Here is a 27600-nt window from a genome sequence, read left to right on the forward strand (position 1 = left end):
CTCCAACTCCAGACGGATCAAATGAGAGCCTCATCTGCTGAAAATATCAAAATATTTGCAGTCTGCTGTGCGCGTTTCCATTTGAGAGGAAGCAGCACTGGGCCACGGGAAGGCTTCCTTGGGTCCGGAGCAGCGGGACTGGAGCAGCAGAGCAAAATCCTGTGCTGGTGGCTGAGGTGCTGCAGCGCCGGGTCTGGCAGGGTCAGGCACAAGTCTTGGCACCCGCTCAGCTGCAGCACACGCTCCAGGAGCTGGGCTGGCCCCTTCCTTGGGCTGTGGTTAAACGTGTGGCATGCAGAGCTCCGTGCCGATACCTGCGGGTACTCTGTAGCGTTTGCACTGTGCAGTCATTTTCCTAAGTGCCTAATTATATTGCAGTTAAAAAAAATAAGCAGCCATGACTGCCGCTCTCGATCAAATTGCAAGAGGGAAGTTGATGTGAGCATGCTGCTGTTGCTGCTTCTGTGAAGATGAAACCATCTTAAGTTCAGCAGGGAGCTGATGATACATCACTTAGCATTTAAATATCCATGGCTGCAGCTTCCGAAGGTCCTCAGGCTGCTTTCTCTGTCAGTAGCTAGCTTCGCTGTTCCTGTTTGTCCCAGGTCTTCCTGGGTCTCATTTGCTGCACAAACAAGGTTTTGTGCATGTGGAAACATGGCTCTCAAAGACAGCATTCGCACTGGGAGTTAATTTTAGCAGCTCCTTTGAAAGCCCGGCTGTGACGCTGCTGGAAAGAGCGAGACTCGGGCTGGGGAATAACTGGGTCCAGCTTCGTTATCAGGCTTCCTTTCAGGAGATCTCAGCCTCCAAACGAGCCCACACGGCTGTAAGCTGGGAGGAGAAGGTGACAGCAGGAGCGGGGCTGTGCACACAGAGCCACAAGGTGCCCTGCCAGTCCCTGTCACTCTGCTCCCCATCCGAGGAGCCCCCCCGGCTCAGCGGTCCCGTGCCAGACCCGTCCCACAGCCTGCCTGGCTCTGGGGGGGCATCTCGGTTGTGCCGCTCACCGGGGTGGCCTGACCTGCCTCCTGCTAATTGCTCTGCTGAATTAATGAATCTGTCCCAATCTCCGGCTTCTGGGTGACCCCGACCTGACTCAGGCAGTCGTAGGCAGGTCTCTGAAATATCTGTGTCAGCACTGCCAAGGGGGGGCTGCGAGAGATGTCAGTAAGCCACAAGGGTACGCTTGTTTTTGCAAAGCCTGACGTGTGTGAACCTCATTTATACCCGATGAAATGCTGCTTTTCCAGTTCTCTTTCTTGCTTTCCTTTTTCAACTTGTTACAGCTCTGCAGAAGGGAGAAATCCTGGCTGTGCTGGTGTCACGGCGCGCTCTGGCCAGCAGCAGGGCCTGCTGCAGGCTGGTCACAGCCGACAGGAAAGCCCAGGCAGTCCTGAGAGCAATTGCAAATGTTCAGAGCTTGGAGTTCTGGCTGCTGATAGCTCTCCTGCCTGTCTTTCCATCCATCCTCGTGCTTTTGATATCTGAAAAGTATCTCATGCCTCTAAGCCTGGTTTCTTACTGCATGCCTTTGTGCTCCCTCCTCGCAGCTTCCCCATCCTCATGTGCTTTCCTTGACTTCTCACCCTCACGTCCCAGGATGGATGAGCCACTTCAGGCTGCCTTCCCTACAAACTCCTGCCTAATTCTTCCTTACACCACAAGTCTTTTCAGACAAACGTGCTGGGCTGAAGCCTCCCGTGCTGCTTCTGGCTCTGGTGGGATGTGCTGGAAGGCAAGAGTGTAAAACAGAGCGAGAGCCCAGCGCTGATGCTCAGATGGCACATGGAGAGCAGCTTTGTGTGTTCGAGCAGGTACTGTTTGAAGGATGCCCGCTCTTGGACGTGGACATACAGGCTGTAAAAGCAGCTTGCAGCTCCTGGTGAGCTGCCGTCATGGCCGCAGCTGTGGAGATGCTGGGAACATCATTGCCTCAGGCCCAGGTAGCAGAAACAGCCGTGAATGTTACTGGGTCCTCGGGCACCAAGCTGGCATTTGCCAGACACCAGAGGCGCGGAGCCTTTCCCTTTCTCACCGGGAAGTACAAAACCAAACAGCAGCACTCTGTAGGCCAGCAACTGAACACATTTAATACAAACCAACGAACAAAACGAGAAAAAAACACTGCAAGAACCTCCCACGGAAGAAAACAAAGTGTGCAGGTGGAGCAGTGGAGTTCTGGTTCCCTTTTTCCTGCTCGGTGCTGCGGGAGGAGCAGGTTGGTGCCGCACACCGGGGGCTCCGTCCTGGCTGCAGGGTCGTTTCCTCGTGTTTCTTGTCTGCTTCTCTGTGACCTGGGAGGTTTTGCAGCCCATGCTCTTGCCAGCATGTCCGTGACAGTGTCAGCTTCAGAGAAGTGAACTGGGAGCCAGTTGTTTTTTTTTTTTTTTCCCCAAACCCAGATAAAAATTTGCTAGCTCCTCTAACACACAGCCAGTACTTTTTTTTCAATTATGTCCAGCATTTGAACTCTGTACTGCTGCATTCTCACTTGAGACAAGCTGGTGACTCCTGCTGGCTGCTGGTAGGACTCCGTGCCCCCCGCAGCGTGTTAGTGGTTGGCTTGAAGCAGTTGTAAGCCAGGTGATGGAGGTGCTGCAGATTCAAGGGCTTTTTTTTTTTTGTGTGTGTGCAGCAATAGGAGGTTAGGCTGCATTTTCTCAAAATATTTTCAGAGTGAGCTTTAATGATGATGCTCTGGCTGGTGTTACAGTGTAAATGTAGCATTAGCTCCGAGAGTAAGCATGCCAGCTGTATTGCAGTGGGTGTAAGCAGTGGGAATCATTCACATAGTTAAATTTACATTGTTTGGAAGGGAGAAAATGCTTTGAAAGGAGAGATGGTTTCCCAGACAGGGGAGATCTCATTCCTCTCTTTTATCTTTTTTTAGCCAAGCCGGGGGTGATTTGAGTTGCTGAGAGATGCTTCAGTGTGTGCTGGGCGATGAGAAATATCTTGCCATGGTTTTTATGTGCGAGCATGCTGTATTTTCTGTAATAATGTTAATAACCTTGGTGTGACTGTTTAGAAGGATGAACCTCGTTAGAGAAGAGGTATTTAATAACAGGCCTATTTTTATCTCTGTCTTTATCTAACAGTCTGTGTATTTATTTCAAGCTTGTAACAGTGCTTTGGAAGAAAAACGTTTTCCCTCTTGGAAAACATTTTGGGAATGCATCCAGCCTCAGTAATCCTGAATTGCCCGTCTGAGCACCTTCCTTCTCCTGTGGCCAGAGTGATCGGTTCTGAACCCTTCGTACGAGGCGCAGATGTGGCCGTACCCTCAGTGTGTGCTGTTGGTCCCAGTTGTGTTTGTCGAGTTCACAGTGTTGTCTTTTTCATAATTAGGGAGAAAATATTTTTCCCATGGTCCTGCTCTGGCTGTTCCTTCCTGGATGTGCCCGAAGACTCTGCTTCCTAGAATTTCTAGGAAACTGATTGTAGGTGGGTGAGCACAAAGATATTTTCTGGGCACTCGGCACACGGTGAAATGGCTCCTGTGAGGAACATTTCATCCTGGTCCTTCACAGTTCATGGCTACAATCAGTGCTCGTGCTCAGATGAGGCTGCAACTATTCTTTTTAATTTTTCCATACTTTTATTTATGGGGTCACAGTATGAACAGGTTCTCTTTTTCCACAAACCCTTTCCGGAGCCAGGTGTTCTGCCTCCTCCGTTCTGGCTTAAAAGCACCTTGCTCTTCTGAGGAAAAGTCTAGGTATCCATCATGCTGTCCTGATTTGGCAGAGTATTTTCTTTGCTCTCTGCCCTCCCTTCATTTTAGAAGCTGCAAGGAATTTGTCTGAGATGTAAATTAAAGCAGCTATTTGATGTTTCGTGAAGTCTCGAAGCTTGTTTTGCATTTGTTCTTCCTTGAGCGCACACCAAAACAAATGTCGCTGCCTTACTGAAACAGCTTCCTTTAGCATCTCAAGGCAAATTCAGAGTTAAGAAACAGATATCTGTTTTTTTCCAGCTCTGCTCTACCAGCATAAGCTTGGGAAAGAAGCTTATAATCTCCCCGGGTCTGTCTTGACATTTTGTAGAGCTAACTCCAGTTGATTGGAAGAACCTCACAGAACTGTATTCAAGTTTAATTTTTTATTAAATATTTACATCTTGGAAGGAGTAAGCATGGTGGCGTTGGAAATTCTAATTAGGGGTAACATTTCCGATTCAAACTCTCGCTCTTCAGCTGAGAGATTCTTTTTTTCTCTCCTGATTTTCTCCCTACTCCTTCAGACTGCAGGAAGTTTCGCTTGGGTCATTCACTTGCACCAGGATGTTATCTGAATACGGAATTAATGTATGCAGTCTGTCACTTGGTATTTCTTCTCTTCTGCTGCTGGAGATCTCCCAGGGTTGTAAAGACCTTGCAAGCAGCAATGGCAATAACAGGAATGTGCCTATGATCCCACAAAGTAAAAGCAAAAACATCAAGCTGCATGTCTCTGCCATCACTGCAGGGTGTGAATAAATAGATCTAACCAACAATTTACATTTTAACCCCAGACCAGGTTTTATTTTTAGCATTTGTCTTGCAGCCAAAGTGAAACCTTTCTGCTTCTGTCTGGTGGTGTTTCCGAAAGCACCTTTAAAGTTATCTTCAAGACCGTTTGTAAGATGCATTTACCTTTTTGATATAATCTGCTTTTCTTTTTTTTTTTTTGAAATGAAGCTCACCTGTTCTTCATCCATTGTACTGCGGGGCTGAACAGAGACCAACAGCATGCCCTTGGGGCAGAGGTGGCAGCAGGTTCCTGGGCTGCATGAGGACAGCACTGGCAGCAGAGCGAGGGAAAGGAGCCTTCCTCTCCTGCCTGCAGCGCCTCGTCACAGGAGAAGAGGTTATGGGAACAAAATGAAACAGAAGGAATCCTGTTGAACAGTAGAAACATCTGTTGCAGTGTGGGGTGATGGAAAGCTGGAGCAGCTTGTCAAGAGAGGTGGTGGGATCCCCGTCCTTGAGCCCTGCCTGAGCAGGGCTTGGGCTGGATGGTCTCCGGAGGGGCCTTGTGGGACTCTGTAAAAGTCCCTTCCTAAGACAGGATCTCTTCTGGGCTCCCCGTGAGCTGCAGGGCCTGGTGGTGATGCTGACGGCTCCTGCCAACATCAGCTGAAACCCAAACGAAGCAAACGTGGGAAGAGTTGCCACAGACCCCACTGAAGAGAGGCAACAAAGCGGTGACTGGGACCGGCTGCGGGGGAGATGTGGGGCCGAGCGGGGTTGGAGCCTGAGGCCAGAGCCAAGGCACCCCTGGGGACCAGAGCCTGGAAGATGAGGCGAGAAGCTTTGCACTGTTCTCATCCTAAGTCCTGTTTTATCACCTCTCCACCTACTTTGATCTCCTCAGGTGCTCTTTTCCAAAACTTTGGCTTCCTTTCCAAAATGGAAAGGACCCATCCTGCAAGAGGAGCAGAGCGAGGCTGCAGCCAGAGGAGAGCTGGTACCTTGCTGCCTGCAGGCGAGTCCGGGTTTGCTGGCACGGAGAAGAGAAGGAAAAGCCGAGGCTCGTCCAACTCAAGCTGTGTTGGTGAGAGGTGTTAATGCAGCCGCTCTGCAGGGAGCGAGTGTGTACGCTCCCCTTCATTTCTGACAACAAAGGCCCTCGGGTTAGGTCAAACCACCTACACTGCCTGTTTTCTCTGTTCACTCTCATCTATACTCAATAAAAAAAACACACCACAAATCATTTTCCTTTTTCTTGAAGTGGACTAGAGGTGGTTCACGTGATTTCTTTCGTCTCCTCCGCAGTGCAGATGGTGCAGGCAGGGTGGGATGGCAGCATCTTTGCCAAGCGCCCATCCACAGCCCGAGGCACTGCCCGTATACAGCCTGAGTGTGGAGGTGAATTGCTTTCAGACTTCAGAATACCCTGCAGACAGGTAAAACACGACGCTCCGTGAAGACCACGCTTGAGGAATGTTGTGCCCAAGGTCTGAAAGCTAAATGCGGGGCCCTTGAGGTGCACGTCACAGGGAGCAGAGCTGGGCTCCTCTGCTTCGCTCCAGTCCATGGAGGAGGGACCAAAGGCTGCTGCTGCTGCTTTGGTGAGCCCTGCGGAGCCAGCACACGAGGAGATGGTCTGTACTTGCCTGTGCCTCGCCTGGGCAGTGCTGCTTTAATCACTCATCCCTCCACACGCTGCTAAAGCTTCATACGGAGTGGAGATGTGTGTACCTGGGGGGGTAGGCTAACCCCAACCATTCGCTTGTCAGGTGTCAGGCAGGATTTGCAACACTGGCAGCTGGGGAGAAAAGCTGTTATTAAGTGTAACATAGCACCTTGGATACAGCAAGCATGGGGAGACAATAAATACAGACTTCCATAATGTCATTTGATAGTGTCACTCTTCAGAATATATTAAGGCGTAGTTGCAGCGGTGCCTACGGTTTCCAGTTGAATCAGTAAATTCTGTTCGTTAGCACTTGTTTTGACCCAGTTTGTTTCAAGAAAGAGGAAATATCAGAGGCAGAGGGGCTCCTCAGTCACTTTCTTTGCCCGCTGGTTGGTTGTTGGGTTTTTTTGGTGTAAATCCAGCAGTTGTCAGGTTTGCTGCTCGCACCCCAGTCAGACAGAGCTTGTCGGGGAGGACGGACCCGCAGAGCGAGGTGTTGTGGAGATGGGAGCCCTGGGGAGCGCAGGCACCAAAACCTCTCTTAATTACTGCAGCTTCCCGTGGGGACTGCACCGAAACGGGAAGAGGGGAGCTGAAATGAGGAGGGATGTGACTTACCTCAGAGCAAGCTCGATGCCTTTTCATCCCCAGAGTCCTGCACAGCTTTAGGATGGCTGGGGGTGCAGAAGAGTTGAGAGGAACTTCCTGAACTACAAAAAGGTCCTTGCTAAAGCTGCAGGCTCAAAGAATCGTTTGCTGTCACTTTGCTGTGGGTGTTGCCACTCGTTTGCTGCTGGGAAGAGATTGTGTTGTTGGTTCTGAGAAAGGCACGGGTGTTTGTCAAGTGCTGCTTAGTCTCCAGGTGAAATCCCACCTGTTTCTCCGAATTTCTCATGCACACAAATGGCAGAGCCCTGTGTTTGCGGACCTTTACCCCCATACTCAGCATTTACTTGTCCAGGATGGAGGAAAATGAGTTCAAGCCCAACCTTGCAATAATTTATTGTGTTCTTGCATTTAAGGGCAAAATTTAAGTTGCCAAAAGCAGATGTTTGCTTGCTCCTTTTTTAGCTCTCCAAGTACTTTCTGCGTGCTTGATTGATGGACGTCCCTGTTACGTTAATAGCTGGGCTTTGCAGAAAGCTGTTATTACCAGGAGAATTTGGTGTGGGTTTCAGTTTTTCTTCTTGCATTGAAAATCCATTATTAATGTCTTTTTAAGAAAAAGGGCTTCAATTCAGGCATTTTGCTTTGATTTCTCAGGCTCTTTCGCAACTGTCTTCTCTTAGGCACTTTTAAAAAAATCAATGTTACAAGTGTTCTTTATATTTTGCTGCGTGGTTGAGGGGTTCTGCTTCTTGCTATTGATTTCTAATTGCATTGCAGGACATTTGGGTGCGCACAAATTGCCATGTGACAGATTACTTTATATGTATCTTCCCAGGCATCGAGTTGGCTTTTTGCATGTTTCGTCTTGCAGGACGCTGCCGAGCCTGGGAGCTAGCTGGGGAGCTTTATTTCCTCATAGCCCCTGGGTGTTGGGGCTCCTGAGCCCTGAATGGGACCACGCGCAGTGTTCTGGTGGGGTTTGGTGTGCGTCTGTGCTGGGCACGGAGGTGTCTTTGTGTCTCCTGTCCTGTGCTGTCATCGCAGGTTTTTTGTCCTGTATCATAGGAACATAACGGGATGCCGTGCTCCTCTTTGGGGTGCTCATTACATCATTACACATCTCCAGCTCTGGCTCAGGGCTGGTGCCAACCCTACCGGTCCCCTGTGGGTCAGCTCAGCAAGTTTCAAGTCCTGCTCTTCACGGAGACCGCTTTTAGCTTCTAAGGAGTTTGCTGTAATTCATCCATCCGTGCTGGGAACCAGAGCAAAAAGGTGTCTCTGGAGGAGCATCGAGGGCTGCTGGTGGCTTGAGCCCGTGCTCAGAAGACGCTGCCAGCCCGAGACCTGCCTGCTGACAGCGCTGCTGGAGCCGGCAGCCGGGAGGGGACGGCGTGCACGACGACGGGCAGGCTTCGACCTTGCCGCTGGAACTTAGTTAGCAATTCTGTTGATGTTCTGGAAACGAAAATATAATTCAGGCCACCTTCTCCTCCAAGCTGACCCTGAGAATCTGCGAGGAGAAGAACTGCTGAATAATTAGGGTCCTTATTTTTTTTTTTCCCCTCTTTTTGCCAGAGTTACTGCTCAGTGTTGAACTGTGCCGTAAAGTGTCATTAGTTTCCTTGAACTTATTGGTCCAAGTGTACTTTGCATTAATATAATTACGTAAATTGCAGTCTCATTAATCACAGCACACTCTGCAGCATATCACTGTCTCGCCTTATTTTGCAGATGCTCTGGCTGGTGGGAACCTCTGTAACCCCAGCCAGAGGGTAACGCCAGTGGCTGTAATGCTGTCCCTGTTCTGTGCTTGCCTTTAACTCATGCTTTCAGCTTCCCTGCTCTTACCCCTAAGACCCCGAAGTGTCTGCCAGCTCTGCCGTGGCCGTGGAGGAGGACAGCTGGGGAGAGGTAGGTTCCTTGCCAGGGCCTTTTTGCCGTGCCATGTCCCTGCCTGCTGCCACGTCCTCCTGGGACTGTCACACCAGAGGCCAGGCTCTTGTGAAGCTCCCGGCGTTGTGATCAGTTCCCAGAGCCTGGGCTCTCGCTCGGGGGAGCGCTTCAGGGCCATTTGATGCTGCTGCAGCTCTGTCTCCGTGGCAGAGCTCTCAGCCTTCCTGGCAATGTAAATTCTCCTGGCTGCATGCTAAAATTACACTGAGTTATTGATTTATCTTTGAGAGGATTTCCTTCCCAAGGGACGTTTCTGGCCATCGTAATGATTTAGCTCTTCTGCGAGTGCAGAATTTGTAGCAGAGCAGAGCTGTCCTCCTGCCTGTCAGCACGCAGCCCCAGATCGTGCTCCTGCAAAGAGGGCGCTTTGCATTTGGGGAGCTGCAGCTCCTGCCCTGGTGTTTGTGCCATGGCACCAACATTATTATCTGGGACTCGGTACAAATGCAGCTCTGAGGCTGGCACGTGGATAGCACAAACCATGCCAGCATTAATACACCCAGGCTTGTACAGACACACGAATTCTTTTAAAAAGCTCCGGTTTGGTGCTGTGCAGCTGGAGGATAAGCCCCCCTGGATGTCAAGGGGGGCTTGCAGGGGATGGTGTCCCTCAGGGAGGGAGGAGCGGGGTGGGAGCAGCCTTGCTGGGACAAAGGGAGCGTGTGCCAGGGGCGGCGTGCTGGAATGTATTAAGGCACTTGCAGTTTGTAGCACTTGAATGCCTCTACCGTGACAGATGCCAAAGATATTAGCAGGGGTATGATGGGAACAGGATCGTGCAAATGAGTTTTTTTTTTTCCTCTGAAGATGCAGGTTACAGCCTCTGTCCTTTGCTTTCTGCTGACTCACCCAAGGAGCATCACTTAAAAGCAGCCCAGGCAATTTCCATTTCAGCCTCCTGCTGGAGCAGCTGAGGAGGCAAAGCCAATTCTCTGCCTCCACCACCAGTCTTCTCGGCGTAGCCCTGAAATCACAGTCTGCTGGTAATCTGTGGTTCAACTGGTGAGCACCATCAGCAGGCCCTTCAGGAACTGGGGCAAATGTTTTACCTAACCTATATGGAAAGGCAAGGACGAGACTGATGTCCTGGCTGTGTATAGCAGCTCCCCGTAGGTTCCCACACCTAATCCTGCCGTGGGTTTGGACCTGATCTCTGCTGCAGCGTGTGCACAGCACCCTGAGCAAAGTGCAAGGCTTTTATTAAAAAAAAAAGAGAGAAAAAAAAAAAAAGAGAAGCATCCTCCATTCCCTCATTGAGGCCCAGGGAGAATGTCAATTTATTTTGCTACGAACCAGGGGCGGCACAACTACTTTCTTCCTCGGTGATCTATCTGTGAGATAAAACAAGTCCTTAGCGCCTCTCTTAAATACTGCAGTGTTGACAAGTTCTCTTGACAAAAATTAGGCTAATGTCCCTTACGACTGCATTAGCTATAGAAATGAGGCTTTAAATTGAAGCTTAGGAAAGCACTATACCAACCCGCTCTCCAAGGCATCTCCTTACCCCAGCTTTTATTATTCAAATTCATTCTCACTACAGCTTGGCAGCAGAGCTGGCAGACGGTGCCTTCGGTGCGCTCTGCTCGTCTCGCAGCCGTGCCTTTCGGATCAGGCACCTTGCAGCGTGTAACCGGGGAAATATTGTCCAACTGCCCGCGGCCCTGCACTCTCCTGGCTCTGGTGGATGCTGTAGGCTGGGGGAATTTGGGTGCTGGGATGGAACGGGGCTGCTGTGGAGCAGGCGAGTGCCGGGCCAGCTGACACGCGTCTCGTGGCCAGGCAGTCCGAGTCAACACGCCGCGTGCTCTGCCAGCAGCACAGCGTGTCCTGAAACGCTCCCAGGGATGGCTGGAGCTGTGAGGGAGGCTGTTTTTCCTCTGTGGTACGTGTCTGCCTCTTCCATTTCAGCCTTGATCGCTTTACGTATGCAGAAGGTGGGGAGAGGAACGGAGACCACTCAGAGCCAGTCGTGAAGAACCCCTGCTGAAGCTTCCCAGCCTTCCTCTCGAAAACAGGCTTGTTTCTTTATTTTGTTGGTGTTTTTATTGCCCCTTTCTCCTCCTTTTGCACAATCCTAGGGTTCAGCTTCTCATTTCCAGCCATGGATTCAGCGTGACCAAGCTTAGGACCCCCGCTTCTCGTGCCGGCGTTGGTCCTGCCAGCTTATCCCTCCCGAGAGAGCAGTTGTCCTTGTCATGCCTCTGCATCGCTGGGCTCCTCTCTGCCCTTGTGTTCATCTGTGGTGGTCATATCAATGCTCATTGGAGAGAGAGAGAGAGGCTCTTTGAGGGTGATTTTTCCTTCTCCAGGACAGATGTTGAAGACAGCTGCGGTGGATTTTGGGGAGGTGCAAATCTCTTTCTCCGCAAAGAAGCCAGAGCTGCCTAGCTTGGGAAGAGTATCTAACTATTAGATTCCTAAAATTAGGCAGGATAAATATCATCCCCTGTTCCTTCTGTTAGATTCTCAATTCTCCTGGTCATCCTCATTTTTCTTTCCTGCCCACATTCTGCATTGATCTTCCCGGAATGTAGATAAGCGTGCAGCAGCCCAGACGGGCTTTCAAGTGTAACAAATACACCTGTGGGATGACAATTATTTCACAGGTTGCGGTGACATTATGAAGTAGTTTAGGCTTAGGAATAAATAACTTGGTGAGCTGGTGAGGGATTACAACTGGCTTTTGCAAATTGTGGTTGTTTGATGCCGACGTGGTGAGGCAGGGGTCAGCCCCGCATCCGTGCAGCCCAGCCGTGTGGTAGCTGAAACGATCCGAGCGTGGCTGCACACCTCCCATCTCCGCTTTTCTTCTGCTGCCTGGACCTTTGGGGGATTAAACTCTCCCGACTGCCAGCATTCACAGAATCGAGCCCAATATGAGAGCAGCAAATAAATTAAGTGCTTCGTATGGAATCACTAAACACATGCATCACGCTGGAACCGAGGCTGTGTGGTAGTGCATAAGAAACGACTGGCTCGAAGCTGGAGCTAAAGTTTTGCTTGTAAAGTGAAAACATGGTTCTGCCAATTTTACAAAAGGGCACCTCTTCCTCCTTCCTCTGTGCTTCTACTTTTCTTTTCCTGGTGCTTTTCCTGCTGCTGTAGTGCAAGGGAGAGAGAAGCCTCTGCAGAGGGAGGTGGAAGGGCACTTGTTGCAGGAGCTCTGTGCCAGCTGAAGCTTTTCTCTTCTGGTGGCAGCAGATACATCAACAGCTGCTACAGGAGTGCCTCCCATCAGAGAGGCTCCATATGTCCTCTCGGAGCCCTCCCATCGCTCCTTCCCGAAGACTTTTCCTCACTAACATCTGCCTCTGCTCCCATCGTTCACTGTCTCAGCATCCCAAAAAGCAGCGGACGCCTTGCAGGAGACGCATTCTCTGCCCTGTGCCTGCCCACCATCTCTCTTGTCCTCTGTGGTTCCTCCTGCCCCAAGATGTTGGAGTTTTGATGGCTTTTCAGGCTGGCAGCTCGCTCGGCTCTTGTTTTGCTCTCCCGGAGGCCAAGCCAAGCCAAGGCAGCAGGTGGGTTTGGCAGGAGCTGGAGCCCGGCGCTCGCAGGACGCAGCGAGTTTGAATAACCCGGCTCCTGGTGCTCGCCGGTAATTGAGAGAGCACAAATAGTGGTGCAGTGGGAGAGAGCTGGCTCGGCTCAAATTGGCAGTCGTAAGCAGCGGTCCAGCTGAGTGTCCAAATTTAACTGATGCTTTCGCACGTCTAACCAAGTATTACTTCTTGGAGGGCGCCTTCCTCGCAAGGCTTTGTTCTCCTGTAGCTGCGGGTCGAGTCACGGAAGGAGGGATTGGATGCTGAAGACATTTTAAAAAGATTTTCATTATATATGCTGAGGGAAACAAATCACAAAGACCTCCCTGCACTAGAACAAAAGAGGAGCTTTAAATCCTTTTCCAGATAAACAAGCGTTTGAGCTGTAGGCCTGACGGATGGTGTTTAGAGGCCTCATCATTACTGCAGCAGGCAAGCTGTTGCCATTAAAATCGTATGATGCAAGAAAGAGAAAGTTCTCCAGGAGCTTGCCGTGGGCACTCGTCTCTCTGTAATCCTGGTTTCACAGCACCCTGAGTGCTCTGAGATCCCCACGGCATCAGCCACTGGAAGGCAATGTCCCAGTAAGGACCAGTAAGTAGCTTCCATCTCACCAAATGAGAAATGAATGGGGAACGGCCCTTTCGTGGCATGCTGTTTATGGTCTAAATCCAGCCAAAAATGGGGCTGCTTCTTTGGGACCCCTGGGTGAGAGCAGAGAGGGTGGCGCCTTGGGGTGGGTCCGTGCAGTGATGTGGGGTGCTCCTGGAGTGGCTTTGCTGCCAGAAGCTGGGAACGGGTTCACTCTTGGTGAGCTGGAAGGGGTTTCAGATATCTCTGTCCCTGCTCGGAGCGGAGCAAAAGGGGGGTTGGAGGTTCTGGATTTAGACATCACCATTTTGACAGGCTGACTCGCGGGGTGTTTATTAGCATAGCTCGGAGTATTACAGGAAGAATTTGTCAGATAAATGGACCAACTAAGTGTCTTTTATGTGAAACATCCTTGTTTGTTTGTTTGTTTTTTAAAAAAACTGCTTGTTCAGTCTCTCGATAATTCATCAGATTCAGCCATTCCTGGAAGATGCTGGTGCAGGATGCTGCTGAGAGCTGGTGAGCACAAAGGGATGCAGCCCCTACATCTGGCAGCTTGTGGGGTGTCGATGCCCATAACACTGTAGTAATCCTGTGTTCGTGCAATTTAGAACAGTTTTGCTTGTCTTGAGTAAGAAGAAGTTAAATACCTGAGACTTTGGGGTTTGGTGGCTTTGTGCTGCAGCAGGGCTACCCTGTAGGAAGGCTTGGGAGTCCTCCCAGAGCACACAGGCATGGCCTGCACCCCATGGGGCTTCCCAGGGGGCTGCACACCGTGCTCACCCAGGGCTCAGCCCCACAGGGGGGTTCCCCTCAGCATCACCAAGCCTGGGAGCAGGCCCGTTGTGCTCTGGAAAACAAAAGAAAACAATTCAAGTTGTTGTTTGCTCTTGCCATAAGGACAAAACTCCTCTATTGTGGTTTCCTCTGCAATCCCAAGAAGTGATGTCTCTTTGTTCCTGTAGGTACTTTGCACAGCAGGATCTTTGTCCGTATCGAGGTCTCCCAGGTGCAGTAATAATACAAAATAACGGTGATAAAACCAGCTTGACACTGCAGGAACTTCTTGTTTGCAGACAGAGGCAGCCCAGGGATGCTGCCAGCCATCCAGGCAGCCCTGGAAGAGATGCGATCCCCTACAGATGCCACAAGCACATCCTTAAGAAACAGTTGATGAACATGGCATGCGTATGGTAGTTAAAAAAAGGAGTTTCTAATTAATTACAGTAGGTAATTAGAGCCCCTGCTGTCACTGTGCAGACCTGAGGAGGCAGGGAGTGATGGGCAGCAAGGAGGACCGGGCTTCACAGAGGGTGGCATTTTCCCGCAGAAAGTGCAGAATTGGTAAAATTAGAGCTGTACACACCGTGGCTGTAGGATCTGTGTGAAGCTCTCGATCCAGCACCACGGGAGCTGAGACCTCACCCTGAGCAGGGTGCTGGAGCTGCAGCTTCCTCGCTGCCCGCACTGCCCACGAGGGGCACTGGGAAATGCCTGGGGCAGCTTCTGTGGGGAGCTTTGGGGCTGCTGAACCTCCCCCAGCCCTAAGAGGTGATAAATAGCATATTAATTCCCTTTCCAGGTGGCGCTTACCTGGGAGCGCTGGATGAACTAATACAGAAAGCTAAGCAGAAAAGATTTAAAAAAAAAAAAAAAGCGCAGGAAATAGCAAAATGAGATTCAGGCTCTGTGCTTCCTCTTCCCATCAGTAATCCATCTCTTCTTGACCTGTGCCTGCTACACATCTTCTCTTCCTTTTGTATGTAAAAATGTTCTGTTTTGAAATAACAAGCAGTCCGAGGAGTGCTGTGACTCAGCCTTACAGGAAAAAAAAACAGGCTCCGGCTGCCTCCTTGCTCAGCACTGCTAACCAGCGAGGCCGGAGTCGGAGCACACACACCAACCCCCTCCAGATTCAGGCTGGTTCCTCTGATTTTCTTCGAGCACAGCATTCAGCGTAGGAAGCAGGCGTCAGAGCTCACCTGGCTGCTCCTGTGAAATCCCAGCAGCTCCACAGGCAGAGCCGTGAGGGCAGCCTGGGGGGTGCCGGGGCTGTCATCACCACCCTGCATGAGTGTCCCCAGGCAAGGAGTTGTCCCCTGGCTCCAGCCTGGGCTCTGTCCCCTGCTCTCTGCAGCAAAGAGGCTGTGGCTCTTTCTGATCTGAGCCACAAATGGGATAATCCTGGTGCTGTCCCATGGCTGGTTATGGGATTTTGGGGCTTCAGGGGACACCGGGATGCCCCAGCATCCCTTCAGTGCTCCAAATTGGCACTGGTGGTTCCTGGGCCGCAGCAGAGGGAAGCTGTGCTGCTTCCTGGGGTTTGTCTCCTCGTGCTTTTTAATCATTGTTTTCTTTGAAGGCGGAGATGTGGTGTCATCAGATCACTTCTTGAGAACGCTCTGCCAGTCTTGTGCAGCCTTATTATTTTCAGTATTGCAGCACTGCCAGTTTGTTTTGCTGGGAACATTCAGGTATCGATTTGCAGATTCTTTTGTTGCCTCTATCAGAGAGAAAGACCCTTCTTGTCACTCACCTGCACCGAAACGAACAAAGAGCAAGGAAAGGTAGATCGTATCTGATGAGTTCTTTCCAAGAACTGTGGAGCCAGTCTCTGACTTGTAACGGTGGGTTGTTTTCACACTGAATAGATATTTTACTTTTTTTCCAGTGGCAAATGAGGATGCTGGCTCGGGGAGCGAGCAGACAGGAGGATGTGAAGGAGCAGGGGCTGAGAGGCTGCCTGGGGGTGCTGTGGTGCCCTGTTCCTGCTTGCAGAACATCCCAGAGCAATGCTGTGCTGGGGACAGGACGGAGCAGGAGGGTGTTCCTGGCACAATCCCACGTCCGTGGTGCGCTGCTCTGGCTGGGCACATCGATGGACCACAGCTCGAGTTGGAGGCGGGCAGGAGATGGGGAAACGCAGTGGGATATTGCGGACCTCTGTATGAGGTTTGCGTGTGTATACATGATATAAAACTTCCCCCGTTGAAAACTTCCCCCATGGCTGGCATTTGATCCTTGTCTAGGAAAGGAGAGGTGGGCTCACCTGGATATTACGTGACACCTCACTGCCTTCAGATACTCTGCGTTTACCATGCCTGCTTCTTCTTTTAGCTGTGTGTGTGACGGAGGGGTGTTGTGTTTTCCATTTGTTTATTTATTTATAGTCTTGTTTTCAGCCCCTGCAAAACTTGATATAGGGGCAGAGCTTCAGAAACGTACACATAACAGAATAATAGATAACTGTGATTTGGTTACAAGGCAATAATTTAAGCCGACAGGTTTAGCTGATAACATAAAACACAAGAGAGAAATAGGATCAGTTTATAAATGTCAGCAGAACCCCTGAGAGTGAGTTGCTGCCTCGAAGCTGACTCGGGTGCAGTTACTCCATCTAATATATTATAAGGAGGAATAAACGGATGTCTGAAAAAATCTGGCTGTCCAAGATTAAAAGAATAGGGCTATAAATTAAATTCTTCCCTTGGTGTCACTTTAAGCAACTTTCAAGACAGACAGGACGCATCCCGACGTGATGAATGCTCAGGCACCAGGAGGACCTCCGAAACCCAGCACGATTTGGGCACGCCGCTCCTGTCTGCCCTTCCTGGACCAGCAGAGCAAGCCCAAGCTAATGCAATTGTGCTTATTCAAATCCTTCAAATTACGGCCTAAAATATTCCAGGGGAGGGCTTTGTGTAAGGTGTGAGGAACGCAGATGGGATGTGGGGGAAGGAGGCTGTTGCCTTCCTCCAGCAGCAGCTCTCCAGCCTTTTTGGCGGGGTTGTGGAGGGGTTTTCACACTTTAGGCAGCTCTTTCTACTCACCAAGAAATTAATTAAAGGGAAACCTCTCCTTCCCCTTCGAGGAAACGAGGCAGTGGGACGGGAGGAGACGGAGCAGCGGGAGGATTTTGAGGTGCCTGCAAGGTGAGGCCGTGTGGGAGCTGTGATTCAGCGCTCGGGCGTGCAGCGCGTACCTGTCGGGGTAATCATCTGCTACTTTTCTGAGGCATCGAGCAGAAAAAAAAAAGGTCAGAAAATCGCTTAAATGTAAAATTGTTACAGTTTTTAATTGAGTTTTGGTTTCCACATGCAACTTAATGCAAACAATAAGTAAAAATGAATTCCTCTAGGAAAAAAAAGCTATTAAGGATGTGATTCTGTATCAACAGAACGTTAAGCTGGGTAATTGCTTACATATGTATAGCTTCGGTGCATGCTCCTAGTTGTTGAATAGTATCAAATTATAGGAATCAAAGAGAATCAACTGTTTTTAAAGGAAATGTCTAGAAGCTACATACTGAAACAAGATTAAAATTCAAGATTTCCAGCTTGCTCGTTTAAATCAGCAATTTTAATCACATTATTCAAGCCAACCCACCCTGAAACACGCTTTATGAATAATGCTTTCAAATATCCCAAACTAAACAAGGCTGAAGACCTCACCCGGCCCAAACATCTGGAATATTTTAAGCGACTGCGCGAATCTTTTTACTGCAAACAGAGATGTCTTTCTGGGTTTGTTTAATAAGGCAATATGTTTGTCCTGCTGTGGCATGAACCTGTGCCGCTGTGCACAGTGGCAAGAAGAAATTCCTGCAGCAATGAATGCTGTTTAAATACATCAGAGCCGAGATTTCTGCTCTGGGGTTTGGACAGCCTTAGTCAAATTTGGTTTGGGAAAGTGTGAGGAAGCAGAAGTAGAGAGGGTTGTGTCTTCTCTGATGGCAACATCCTTAATTCAGTCATGCTGGATTTGCAAGTTGGTGCACGCTGGGATTCAGATCCTCTTTTATTTACTGCTTGCTGAAAATAGCAACTGGGAGGACTGGTCACATGGGAGTCATCCAGCCCTACTGGAGGCTGCTCCAGTGCTTTGCCTTTTTATGTTTCTTTTAAGTAAAGCCCGTCAGCCTTGTGCCTCTCCCCTGGCAACAGAGTGAACTAATGTGGCCAGATGCACCAGCAACATGAAAGCCAGCATATACTGTACTGTTGGAACAGGGACGTTTATTTCTGGCCGCATTCGACAGAGCAGGAGCTGCTCGAGCAGATGCCGTGGCTGCAACCTGGGCTGCCCGAGTGCTTTTGACCCGGTGACGAGAGCCTCTCGCTCGGCGATGGGAAGGACCCAGCTTTTTCCTCGCCGTCTCCTCGGCCAAGTGTTGGTCGTGCCCGTGGAGGAGGAAGACATCCCATATATTCAGCATATAATGCCACTTGATATCTTATTTTTTTTTCTTGCTGGCAGTTCCCTGCCTCAAGAAACGTCCCAGCTGCACGGCCTGCGAGGGGAACAGCTCGGCCACCACAGCACCGTGCTGCACAGCTCCCCGTCTGAAAATGGGAACGTGCTCCTCTCTGCGCAGGCACCTGGGTTAAAGCTCCCAGGAATAACAAGTGAAGGAGCAGTAGGCTCGCCCATGGACGTGTGCCCTTGCATCTGCATGCAGGGGAGGTGTAACGAGCCTGGCTTTGCTTAGTTTGAGACAGACAAACACGTTGGTCCCTTCACATATCAAACCAGTGCAACATCCTGCAGAAAGGTTACGGTGGGAGAGAAAGAACAGCTGTTAGAAATGCACCCAGAAATCCTCCAAATTGGATTTCTCCCTTTTTATACAAGCATTTGTACCTGCTGCATGGCTTCAGGCTTTGAAATGTTTTTATCTGAATTGTGACAAACATTCGGGTCTGGCATAGCAAGCGCCGCGTCCTTTGATCAGCGACACGTCTCTTTGGTCTTCAGGAGGTGCAATCAGTCCGGAGGTTCCCTAGATCAGAGGATTTGGTTTATGGGAACATGTATTTATTGTACAAAATAATTAGCCTTGTCTTCACTTCCCTTTGATAGGAGATGCTACCTGTCTCCTACACGCTGTGTTGGTTTATTCTAGGCATCTTCTTAGCTAAAAGGAAACGAAGGAAAAACTAAAGAGGGAATGAGCACGGAGAACGTGAGCAGCTGTGTGTCTGTCTGTGTGCTTCTGGATGTGAGCTGAGATCTCCATGTTTTTTCAGCTCTGATCCTGCTTTCCTAAGCAGGCAAATTGATTACATTAAGAGGAAAGGAGGCAAAATCAAGAAGAAGCAGCCAAATACTGTCATCTCTCCATCCCTGTGCAACAGGTGGCCGTCATGAGGTGTTTGTGGTAATTGTGACCAAGAAAAAACACTCTGAATTTCCCAACTTTTATGCATTTAAAAGCGAAGTTTAATGTATTCTGTATATTTTTGTTGGCAGGTAGTAGTGATCAGTTATTCCTTTTAATACAATATTTCCAAACCAACACAACCTCGCCTCGGTACACTTGATATTCAGCACACCAGGCTGTACTCTGATGTGTGCTTTGATTTCATTTTGGCAGCTGTGTTTTATGCTGCCTGCCCATATTCAGCAGTCTATTCCCCTTTCTCCAAATAGTCTCGAAATCTACTCCTGATGTGGATTATTAATGCTTGCTTAGGAATCGGTGGGTAAGGTCAGCGTGGCATTTCTGCAAGGTTAAAATAGCACTTGTGGCACAAAGACTTTACCGGAGGGTTGGGTGGCCAGCGCTCAATAGCTTGCTCTCTCTTGCCATGTAGGACGAGGGTTTTTTTTTGTGTTTGTCTATTTATTTTTGTGTGGTTCTTTCGAGCAGGAGCGTGGGACTTCAGCTTGCCCTTTGTGTGCAGACCTGTAATGGTGTGCGTGGCCTAAAGCATCTGCCCTTTGTTTGTAGGTCAGGCCGTTCCTGCGGGGTCGCACGTACGACTGAACCTGCAGACGGGAGACAGAGAAGCCCGGCTTCCAGACAGAGAAAATGGAAAAAGTGACACGAGAGAAGAGAAAAGAAGAAGAAGGTACAGTGATGCAAAGCACCTGCCTTCGTGCTGCATAGAGCCAAACTGGGGATTTTGTGTCTTTTATTAGCAGCCAGGTTCCCTGGGGCACTTAATTGCTGTGTCTTCCGGAGATTTAATTGCAGGTTTACGGGTCCAGCCGTGCTGAAACCTGGCTTCCATCCGTTGTGATCCCTTCGGATGGTGGTAGAAGTGCCCTGAGTGGGTATTCAGAGCTGCCTTTATGGCTTCTTGTGCCATGCTGCCAAAACTAAATTTGCAACCTGGCTCCTCTGAGTGACATTTTTTCCTTTGAACCATCTACAGCAATCAGGCTGAAACTACTTTCTAAGCTTAAACCATCAGAGCAGCTGTGAGGGGCTTCGTTTGTGTTGACCTGAGTCTGATCCAGTGTGGTTTTAGCTTGGTGCTCTCAGGAGGGTTGCAGCATTCATTTATACATGAGTTATTGCTGATGTTCCCCTTCGATCACACAGCCTTCCCTGCACCCAGGTTCGTGTTAAAGTTTCTCTCGTGCTGACTTTCCCTTTGGCACACTCTTAACAAAGACACGTCCAGTTACTACTGGGAACTTTCTTTCCTGAAGTGCAGGGGATTTGATGTTGTAAATAGCCTTTCCCTTGCTCCCGGTAGCTCCTCTTGTTTGGGGAATGGAGCTCATTAACTTCATGATGCCTCGGTGGTTGGCTTCCCTTTTTTTTCCTGTACAGGAGTGTTTACGGCCCAGATAAGTTCCCTGAGCCAATAAGATCAGCAAAAAAGCAACAAAATATTTATCTTTTTAGCATTTTTGTGAAATTTCTGGTTGAACTCAGGCTTGCTGTAATGAAGTTATAGCATACGATGATAACCAGAACTTCAGCTGTATATCTCTGCTAAAGCTTGCGATTCCTTAGCAACGATCTAGTGACACAGTGGTGCTTTTTCCTTTTTTTCACATGAACATTTCCTATTTTTCTGTATTCCTACATGAAAGCAGGGGCATAAATTAATCAGCGATTCGTGCTGTGTTAAAGCTTGAGATTTTGGGTCTGCATGCAGATTCTGAAGCCTTTTGTGATTGTCAAGGTGAGGTGTCTGCAAACCACACAAAAAATACAGCACTGGGACTAACCTTTTGTTGAGTGTGGAGCTTTTCCAGCGTGTTTTAAGTGAGATATGTGCTGCTCTAGCTCTCTTAGCTCTTTTTCACCCGATATTATCCATTGCTAATATATTACAATGAGAATGTTATAGATAAAATTGTTCATTCGTGTAATGTTTTGTTTTGTTTCCTCTGCAAGGCTGGACAAGATGGATATTGACTCAAATTCATTCACGTCCCAGGAGCTCAAAAAGGCATTGGCTAAAATGAAGGAAAGTGAGAAGGCAGAAAGAATGGTAAAGACAGTTCCCTGTTTCTACAGCAATGCACAGTGTGCTGATGCGAATGCCCTGTGTAGCATGTCTTGGAAATATGGTTAAAGCAATTACCTGGGAAAATGCTGTCCAGACTAATCACCTGGTGAATATGGACCTAAAAGACATTTGCTGTTCTGTCAGTGGTAAAATTCCCTGGGAAACTCACCCCTTTTTGCATTAATCCCAGGTTTTCTGTTAAAATGGAAAACTTCTGTTCAGGCCCATGTAATTCATTTCTAACATAGAGGCCCCGTTTTGCAAGCTCCTTATAACTAAGCATATTGTCACGTTTCAGTGTTTCCTGGCAATAATTATCCCATGGCTTGTCAGTGGGAGGGGGCTGCAGTGGTGCAGCGGGCTGGGATCAGCCAGCGTACAGCGATGCGGCCTGGGCGTCACTCAAGTCAGTGGGATCTCAACGAGCAAGCCAGACGTAGTGTCCACATACTATCTACCCACCAGATTTCTTCCTGTCATTCTTAGTATAGCAATGCTCACGTGAAATTACAGGATCTTTCCTGGGAACCCAGGGGAGGCGCAGTCAGTGAGCTCTCTGCTGTGATGCTGCTCCCCTGGGTTTTCTGTTTGGATACCGGTGTGATTAGACCTGAATTAATAACATGGCAAAGGTGCTTGCAAACACTTGGGTGAACCCATGGGCTGATTTCCTTTCCATTGTTTGTATTGCATTTTTATCTGTTGGTTTGATTTACGTGTTCACCTGCAAACCCCCGAAGTGGAATGGATTTCGGTGTGATGGTGTTTGTAAAGGAGGCTGCTTGCTGTTCGTTATCCTCATTAGAGTGAGGAAGTACAAAAAGCACAGCTAAGGCTCTTTATTTTGGATTCAGTGATGGTGACAAGCCACTGGATGTACCATCCCCTGCCACTGGCACACTTGGATCCAGAAGTGATCTTATGGTTTAAGTTTCCAACCTCGCGCCAGGGTAGTAAAAACCACAAATGGCTTTGGTGGAGCATGGGTTGAAGTTAACCTAAAGAAGCTGTAAACTTCCCATTTAGTTACAGAAAGTGGACAATTCAAAGTCAAATAGAGAAGGTACGTGCTGCTTTCAGCCGGCTCCAGGCTTGGAGCTGGTCCCCAGGACAGGAGCAGCCACTGGCATGACACCGGTGGGATGAGTGAGCTGCAAGGCTGATCACAGCTTTTGTCTCCTTCTCCACTTCCAAGTATTTCCTTAGGCCCTAGCTCCTCCTGATGCCTTGGCACTGAAGGAAATTTGAGGTGGGAATCAGGGCCATTGTCTTTGAGTCCCAGGAAGATCTTCCCTCTGTTTGACATCAGGGCAATGTTTTGTTTTCTGTAAGATTATTTATGCAGCAGCTAGCATTACTGATAGCAGGACTTCTGGAAATGAGTGCCGTTTAAATGCAAAAATTAGTGATACTCTATTACGTGAAAATAGGCCATATTTAAAAAAAAACCTGTTAGAATAGCTATTGTCCCAGCAACGGGGCTAACACCCGCTATATCTAATGGACCTAAAGTACTCCATTTAAAATCACTCCTGCAGGGAGCAAATTCATCCTTGAAGTAACAGTGTCAAAGTAAATTGAGTTTTACACCAAGCATGCTCCTGTAGATGCTATTGCAAAGGCAATTCCTTCAGTGTGGCTGGAGCGGGGACAGCGTTCTGTGTGCCTGTGCAGTTCCTGCAGTAATTAGGCCAGCGGTCATTAGCGCAGATTGTACAACTGCTACTAGATTGCCAGGGCTTTTACTGCCATCACTCTTCCTTGCTTTCTCCTGGTCTTGGGCAGTCCGTCTTCAGCCTGGCCTCTGCTTTCCTGTCCTCGTGCAGCAGCAGGCTCTGCCCTGCTGGTCCCAGTGTCACCAGTGCTGCTGCAGGAGGAGAGGTCTCTGCTGCCTCTGGGGCTCTCGAGTCCCTGGCAGAGCCTTCTCCTTGCCTGCTCACACCTTGCTGCTGCTCTTGGTCCCTCGGGTTGCTCTGCCCCTGTGCTCTGTGTTGATTTGAACAGTGCATGGGGTGTGGAAACGGGGTACAAGGCGTCAGGTGCTAAGCTGCTGGGGGAATGTGAGCCATATTTTATGGACACGCAAGTTCCTGGGCTTCCCAGAAGGGCCCAGACACCCAGCAGACTGCTCCACGCCTCTTGGGCTGGATTTGGGCAGATGAGTGCTGCACGGTGTTGTGGTGTGAGCCTCTGGGTGGCCGGGCTGCCGAATGCAGCCCACAGCCCTGGGACAGGTCCCACCACGCGTGGTGCCTGCTGTGAGCCAGCGGCAGCACGGCAGGCAGCAGAGCTGGGCAGCTGTCCCCTCCCCTGTCTTCAGGTCCTACACCTGCTCCCAAGGTGCCTTCCAGCCCTGCCCTACAGCTCTGACACACAGGGGTCTTGTGCATCTGGGGCCGGGGTTGCTTTCTTTATCCCCTTCTTTAATATCTGCTTTCCTCCTGCTGCTTTCAAGGCCCACGAGGAAGAGGTGAGGAAGAAGTTCCGTCCCATAGAGCAGCTGAAGGAGGAGTTTGAAAAGCTGAACGTGAAGATGGAGACAGATTATGAAATCATGGATAAATTAATCAGCAAATTCAACAGCTCTGCTTCCACACTGGATGAAAAAGTAGCGGCGCTTTATGATCTCGAATATTATGTACACCAGGTAACAAAAATGCATTTGTAACCACCATGTAAAATCCAGGGACTACGGTATTATAAACGTGGTTTTATTTTTCCTATCAGTATCAGGTAATACAGATTACTTAATTAGCATAATCCTGGGACAATAACAGATAGCAGAGGCTACTGCAGGCTTATTTTTTATCCGAGTTTGAATAAATCATCACTTGTAGCAGTAGCAAGCAGTTTCCTAGGGGTTAGTGTTGCTTGATTTGTTGTCTGTTCTCCGGCTTTTTTTCTTGTCCTCTCTTCTTTTTTATACACTTGTTAATGTTAGGAAAATGGGTTTTATCTGCCACTTTCTGGGTAAGTATATTGAAGGCTGCTAAAAAACAATAAAAATACTTTCTCGCTTCTTCCATGGAAAGCGTTTGTGGCTGCAAGTAGGTCCTCATAGACCAGTTCACAGAGAATGTCTTAATAGCAGGGAAGATGACAGACACCCAGAAGCCTGTATTTTGTCTTGGTGTGAGTAAGAACTGGCCTGCAGAGCCTCTCTCGCAGCTGGGCTGATGGCAGAAATGACTGAAGGCTCAGGCAAATGGCCAGTTGCTGAGCATCAGCTGAGCCATGGTGATTGGCTGTGCATGAGGTTGAATATCTCCTGAGATCTTTCTTCCTCTGGTTTATGCTCACACTCTTTTTTTTTCCCCTCAGATCTCTCTTGCTCTGCTTTACGCTCACGCATTTTTAACTCTGGGTTGCTGCAGGCTCTGGGCACGCCGCTCTCCTCCATTGTGCCTGCTGCCTTCTCAGGCTGCTGAGGTTTGGTTGGGTGTCCGGGCATCGGGACTGTGCTCAGCCTCCTGGGAGAGGATGGGGCTTCTCCCTGCCCGGCTACTGGGAGGGACTGGAGCAGACTGGGAGAGCTTCCACTGTCGCTCTCAGGGACTTTTGTTATTTCAGAGGGTGAACGAGAACTCTCGAGAGATGCCAGTGCCAGACCTTTCACTGGAATGGCGTTTCTTACAGAAACAAACACATTTTTGGGGGGAAGTCAGCTGAAGGAACAAGCTGCTGGGAATGGAGTCCCGTGTTCCAGCTAATAGAAGCATTATTTGCAGGGCTCTTTGTCTTGCCTTTCCACATTAAATCTCTGTCATGCACACGCAGAGGCTTCCTTGCTGTTTGTTCTCAAAGCTTTTGTTTCACTGCCGGCATCTGTCTGACTCAGAGAATAAGTGTGAACAATGGGCGCCCTAAGAGCTTCGTATTTATACTCAGGGCTAATTCTGTCCAGTTAAGGGTGCCAGAGCATCAGGCCAGCATGCTAAAAAGCAATTCCCAAACACGCTGGGATGCTTTGGATCCCGGCATAACGTTCTGGATTATTCCAGCGTAAAACCCTGCCTGCTCGTGGCGCGGGATGGGCTGAGCCATTTCAGACAGGACCAGCAGGGAAATGATCCCTGCTCCCAGGGCAGGGCTCGGAGCATCAAAGGGAACCGCGTCCAGCATCAAATGGGTCAGAGGGGGAAATGGCAGGGAGGCTGGCAGGGCGCACACAGGGCTCCTTTGTGCATCCATCACAACGTTGCTCTGTGCCCGCGCAGTCGGGGCAGATGGCTGGGCAGCACCTTCTCATCAGGCAGGAAGCTGATAAGAAATATGACTTGTCTGTAAGCCAGCGTGGCTTTTCCTCCTCTTTCTTCTTCCAGTGAGTTGAATGCGTCCAGAGCATTATCTCTGCTTGGTACTGACTTTAGCAGCACCGGCTTAATGTAATTACTGAGCAGCAGCCAAGTGTGCCTGTGCCGCAGAGCGCTGCGAGGACCCAGCCGGCCGGGAGCGGCGCCGTGCCCCTGGGGGCTGTGGGGCACCAGAACGGGGTGCCGGTGGCAGTGTGCCACTGCTTTTGCTGCTTATTCCTCTCCCAAAATACCTGTTGAGTGGGACATGTTGTGCCCAGCAGGGTTTGCAAGTGAAGGGTTGTGCCTCGCTCCACAGCGCGGTCACGGGCACCCTGCACGCCTCCACGAAGGAGCAGAGGGGAACCGTGGTCGGGGCTGAGCTGGGGAGCGATGCTCTCCTGCTCCTGGAGAGCCGGCCCAAGGGCTCTGCGTCTGCTCAGCTTGGGGTTGCCAGCTCTGGTTTGCTTCTCGTCAGTCAGGATTCGAGTTGGCATGCTTGGGAGTCCATCTTGGAGGGAGAGCAGGACGGTCTGGCTTCCTAGGTTATCCGTAATGCATAAAAAACAAATGCAAATGTGCAGAGGCCAGAGCATAACTCATTTATAAACAGAGTTCACGGTGCTTGCACAGCAGTGTGCGGAGCCAAGCCCCGCTCTCATGCTTTTGCAGGCTCTTTCTCTCAATTATTTACTCTCCTTATCTTTCTCCCTTCCCTCCTCTGACATGCTACACCATTTCTCACTGCTAATTTCCTCTCCATCGCGGATGGTTGACATGCTGCTTTTCCCTGCTTTCATTTCCTAACGTTTTCTCTCTCATCTCCCCTCCCCGTTTTCCTTCCCTTCCAATTTGAAGGTGCTCCCTAAGTAACTGCTGTCATATTTGCTCTTCTCCCATCCCTCTCCTCTCCAACCTTGCCTGTGTACTTTACTCAAGAGCTCTTTTGATCTTTGCCTTTCTTCCGTGCTGTTTTCAGTGGACTGAAGCGAGGCACAGGCAGGCTGCCTCACAGCATCCTCTGCTCCCCAGAGAGGTTAATACCTTCGAGTTGTTGGGTTTGGGGCTTTTGTTGTGGTTTTTGGTGTTGTTTTTTTTTTTTTTTTTTTTAAATTTAATGGTGAGGGAAGGAGCTCTCACAAGAGACTCCAGTGAAGGAAGAAATGTGGTTAAAAATGAATACATCTTCAAAATAAGCTTTACAGTGCACTTTATATTCTGCGGTCCAGGTCTCTCCCTGGCACTGCCGCTGCCCTGCAGGACTCTGTTCCCGACGGGGATATGGCAGCGGTTGGTTTTAGCACGACTGATGCTGGAAACTTTCTGTGGCACAGCGTTCCCGTCCAGACAGGCACTGCATAGCCTAACGAGGCGGATCCCTCCTGAGCAGAAGTAAACGTCCAATTCTAGCCTTAAAACAGCCTCGTTTTTTTTTTTCAGTTTGAGCACTAAAAGCCCCCGCCGGCAGATGAATTTAGGTTGCTGCATAAGTTTCTTTGTAGACAAAGAGGGAGCTGCAGAATGGTAAGAGGTCTGGCAGATCCAGTTTATAGGGACGCTTAAAAGTAGGATCTGAAAGGATCAAAAAGCTGCTGCAAATCCTGAATGAGCTACAGGACACCCCCAGGGACTGCCTTTCTGTTACCGGCTCTGCAGAGGGACAGCAAGTGAGAGGCATTGTCCCAGTGGGGAGAACAGACAGGCTATAGCTCCCCAGGTCGTGCTTTGGTGAAGGCAAGGCTGTAGGACACAAAATTGAGTAGCTTCTTCGTTCAAGACGATGGCATCTAAACCATCTGACTTACGGCCACGATTGGCGAAGGCACACGGTCGAGACAGGAATAACGCTAAGCACGACATCACTGCTGGCTCTCAGAGAGCATTCAGACGTGGAAATGTGTTAGTCCGACATATTGTGCACGCTTTGCAGTGTTTGTTCTTTCCTCCCTTTTCAGATCAGCCCTCTCGCTAAATCCAGGGAGGTCATTTTGCCCGGCTAGTCTCATTTTTGTTCCTTTTCCATCCACCAATATATGCTGTCTGTGTTTCTGTTGCAAAAGAGAAATGTTGAGATCCTAAACCCAAGCTATTTGCATAAGCAATTCTGAAAATTTGACAGATTTCCTTATAAGTTGCAAAAAAAGCCTTTAAAACCAGAATGCATTAATTTGAATTTGGACTGAATTTTCTTCTTGAAGCGTTTTGCACAGTTCCTCTAAATTTTGTTTGCAAACCACTCAGA

The 27600-nt window shown here is 49.4% G+C and overlaps 1 protein-coding gene across 2 annotated transcripts in view; it reads left to right on the top strand.

Annotated features, from left to right (window-relative positions):
- SIL1 (SIL1 nucleotide exchange factor) overlaps window positions 1-27600 on the top strand; it is an 83841-nt gene that overhangs the window by 24587 nt on the left and 31654 nt on the right. For both annotated transcript variants that reach the window (XM_068698153.1, XM_068698154.1), the window contains exons 5-7: window positions 19548-19668; window positions 20952-21048; window positions 23522-23713. In XM_068698153.1, coding sequence (XP_068554254.1) covers window positions 19548-19668; window positions 20952-21048; window positions 23522-23713 — 410 coding nt within the window. The remainder of the gene's footprint in view (window positions 1-19547; window positions 19669-20951; window positions 21049-23521; window positions 23714-27600) is intronic.

This window comes from Anas acuta, chromosome 14, assembly GCF_963932015.1.
Source record: "Anas acuta chromosome 14, bAnaAcu1.1, whole genome shotgun sequence".
In the NCBI taxonomy this organism is placed as follows: domain Eukaryota; kingdom Metazoa; phylum Chordata; class Aves; order Anseriformes; family Anatidae; genus Anas; species Anas acuta.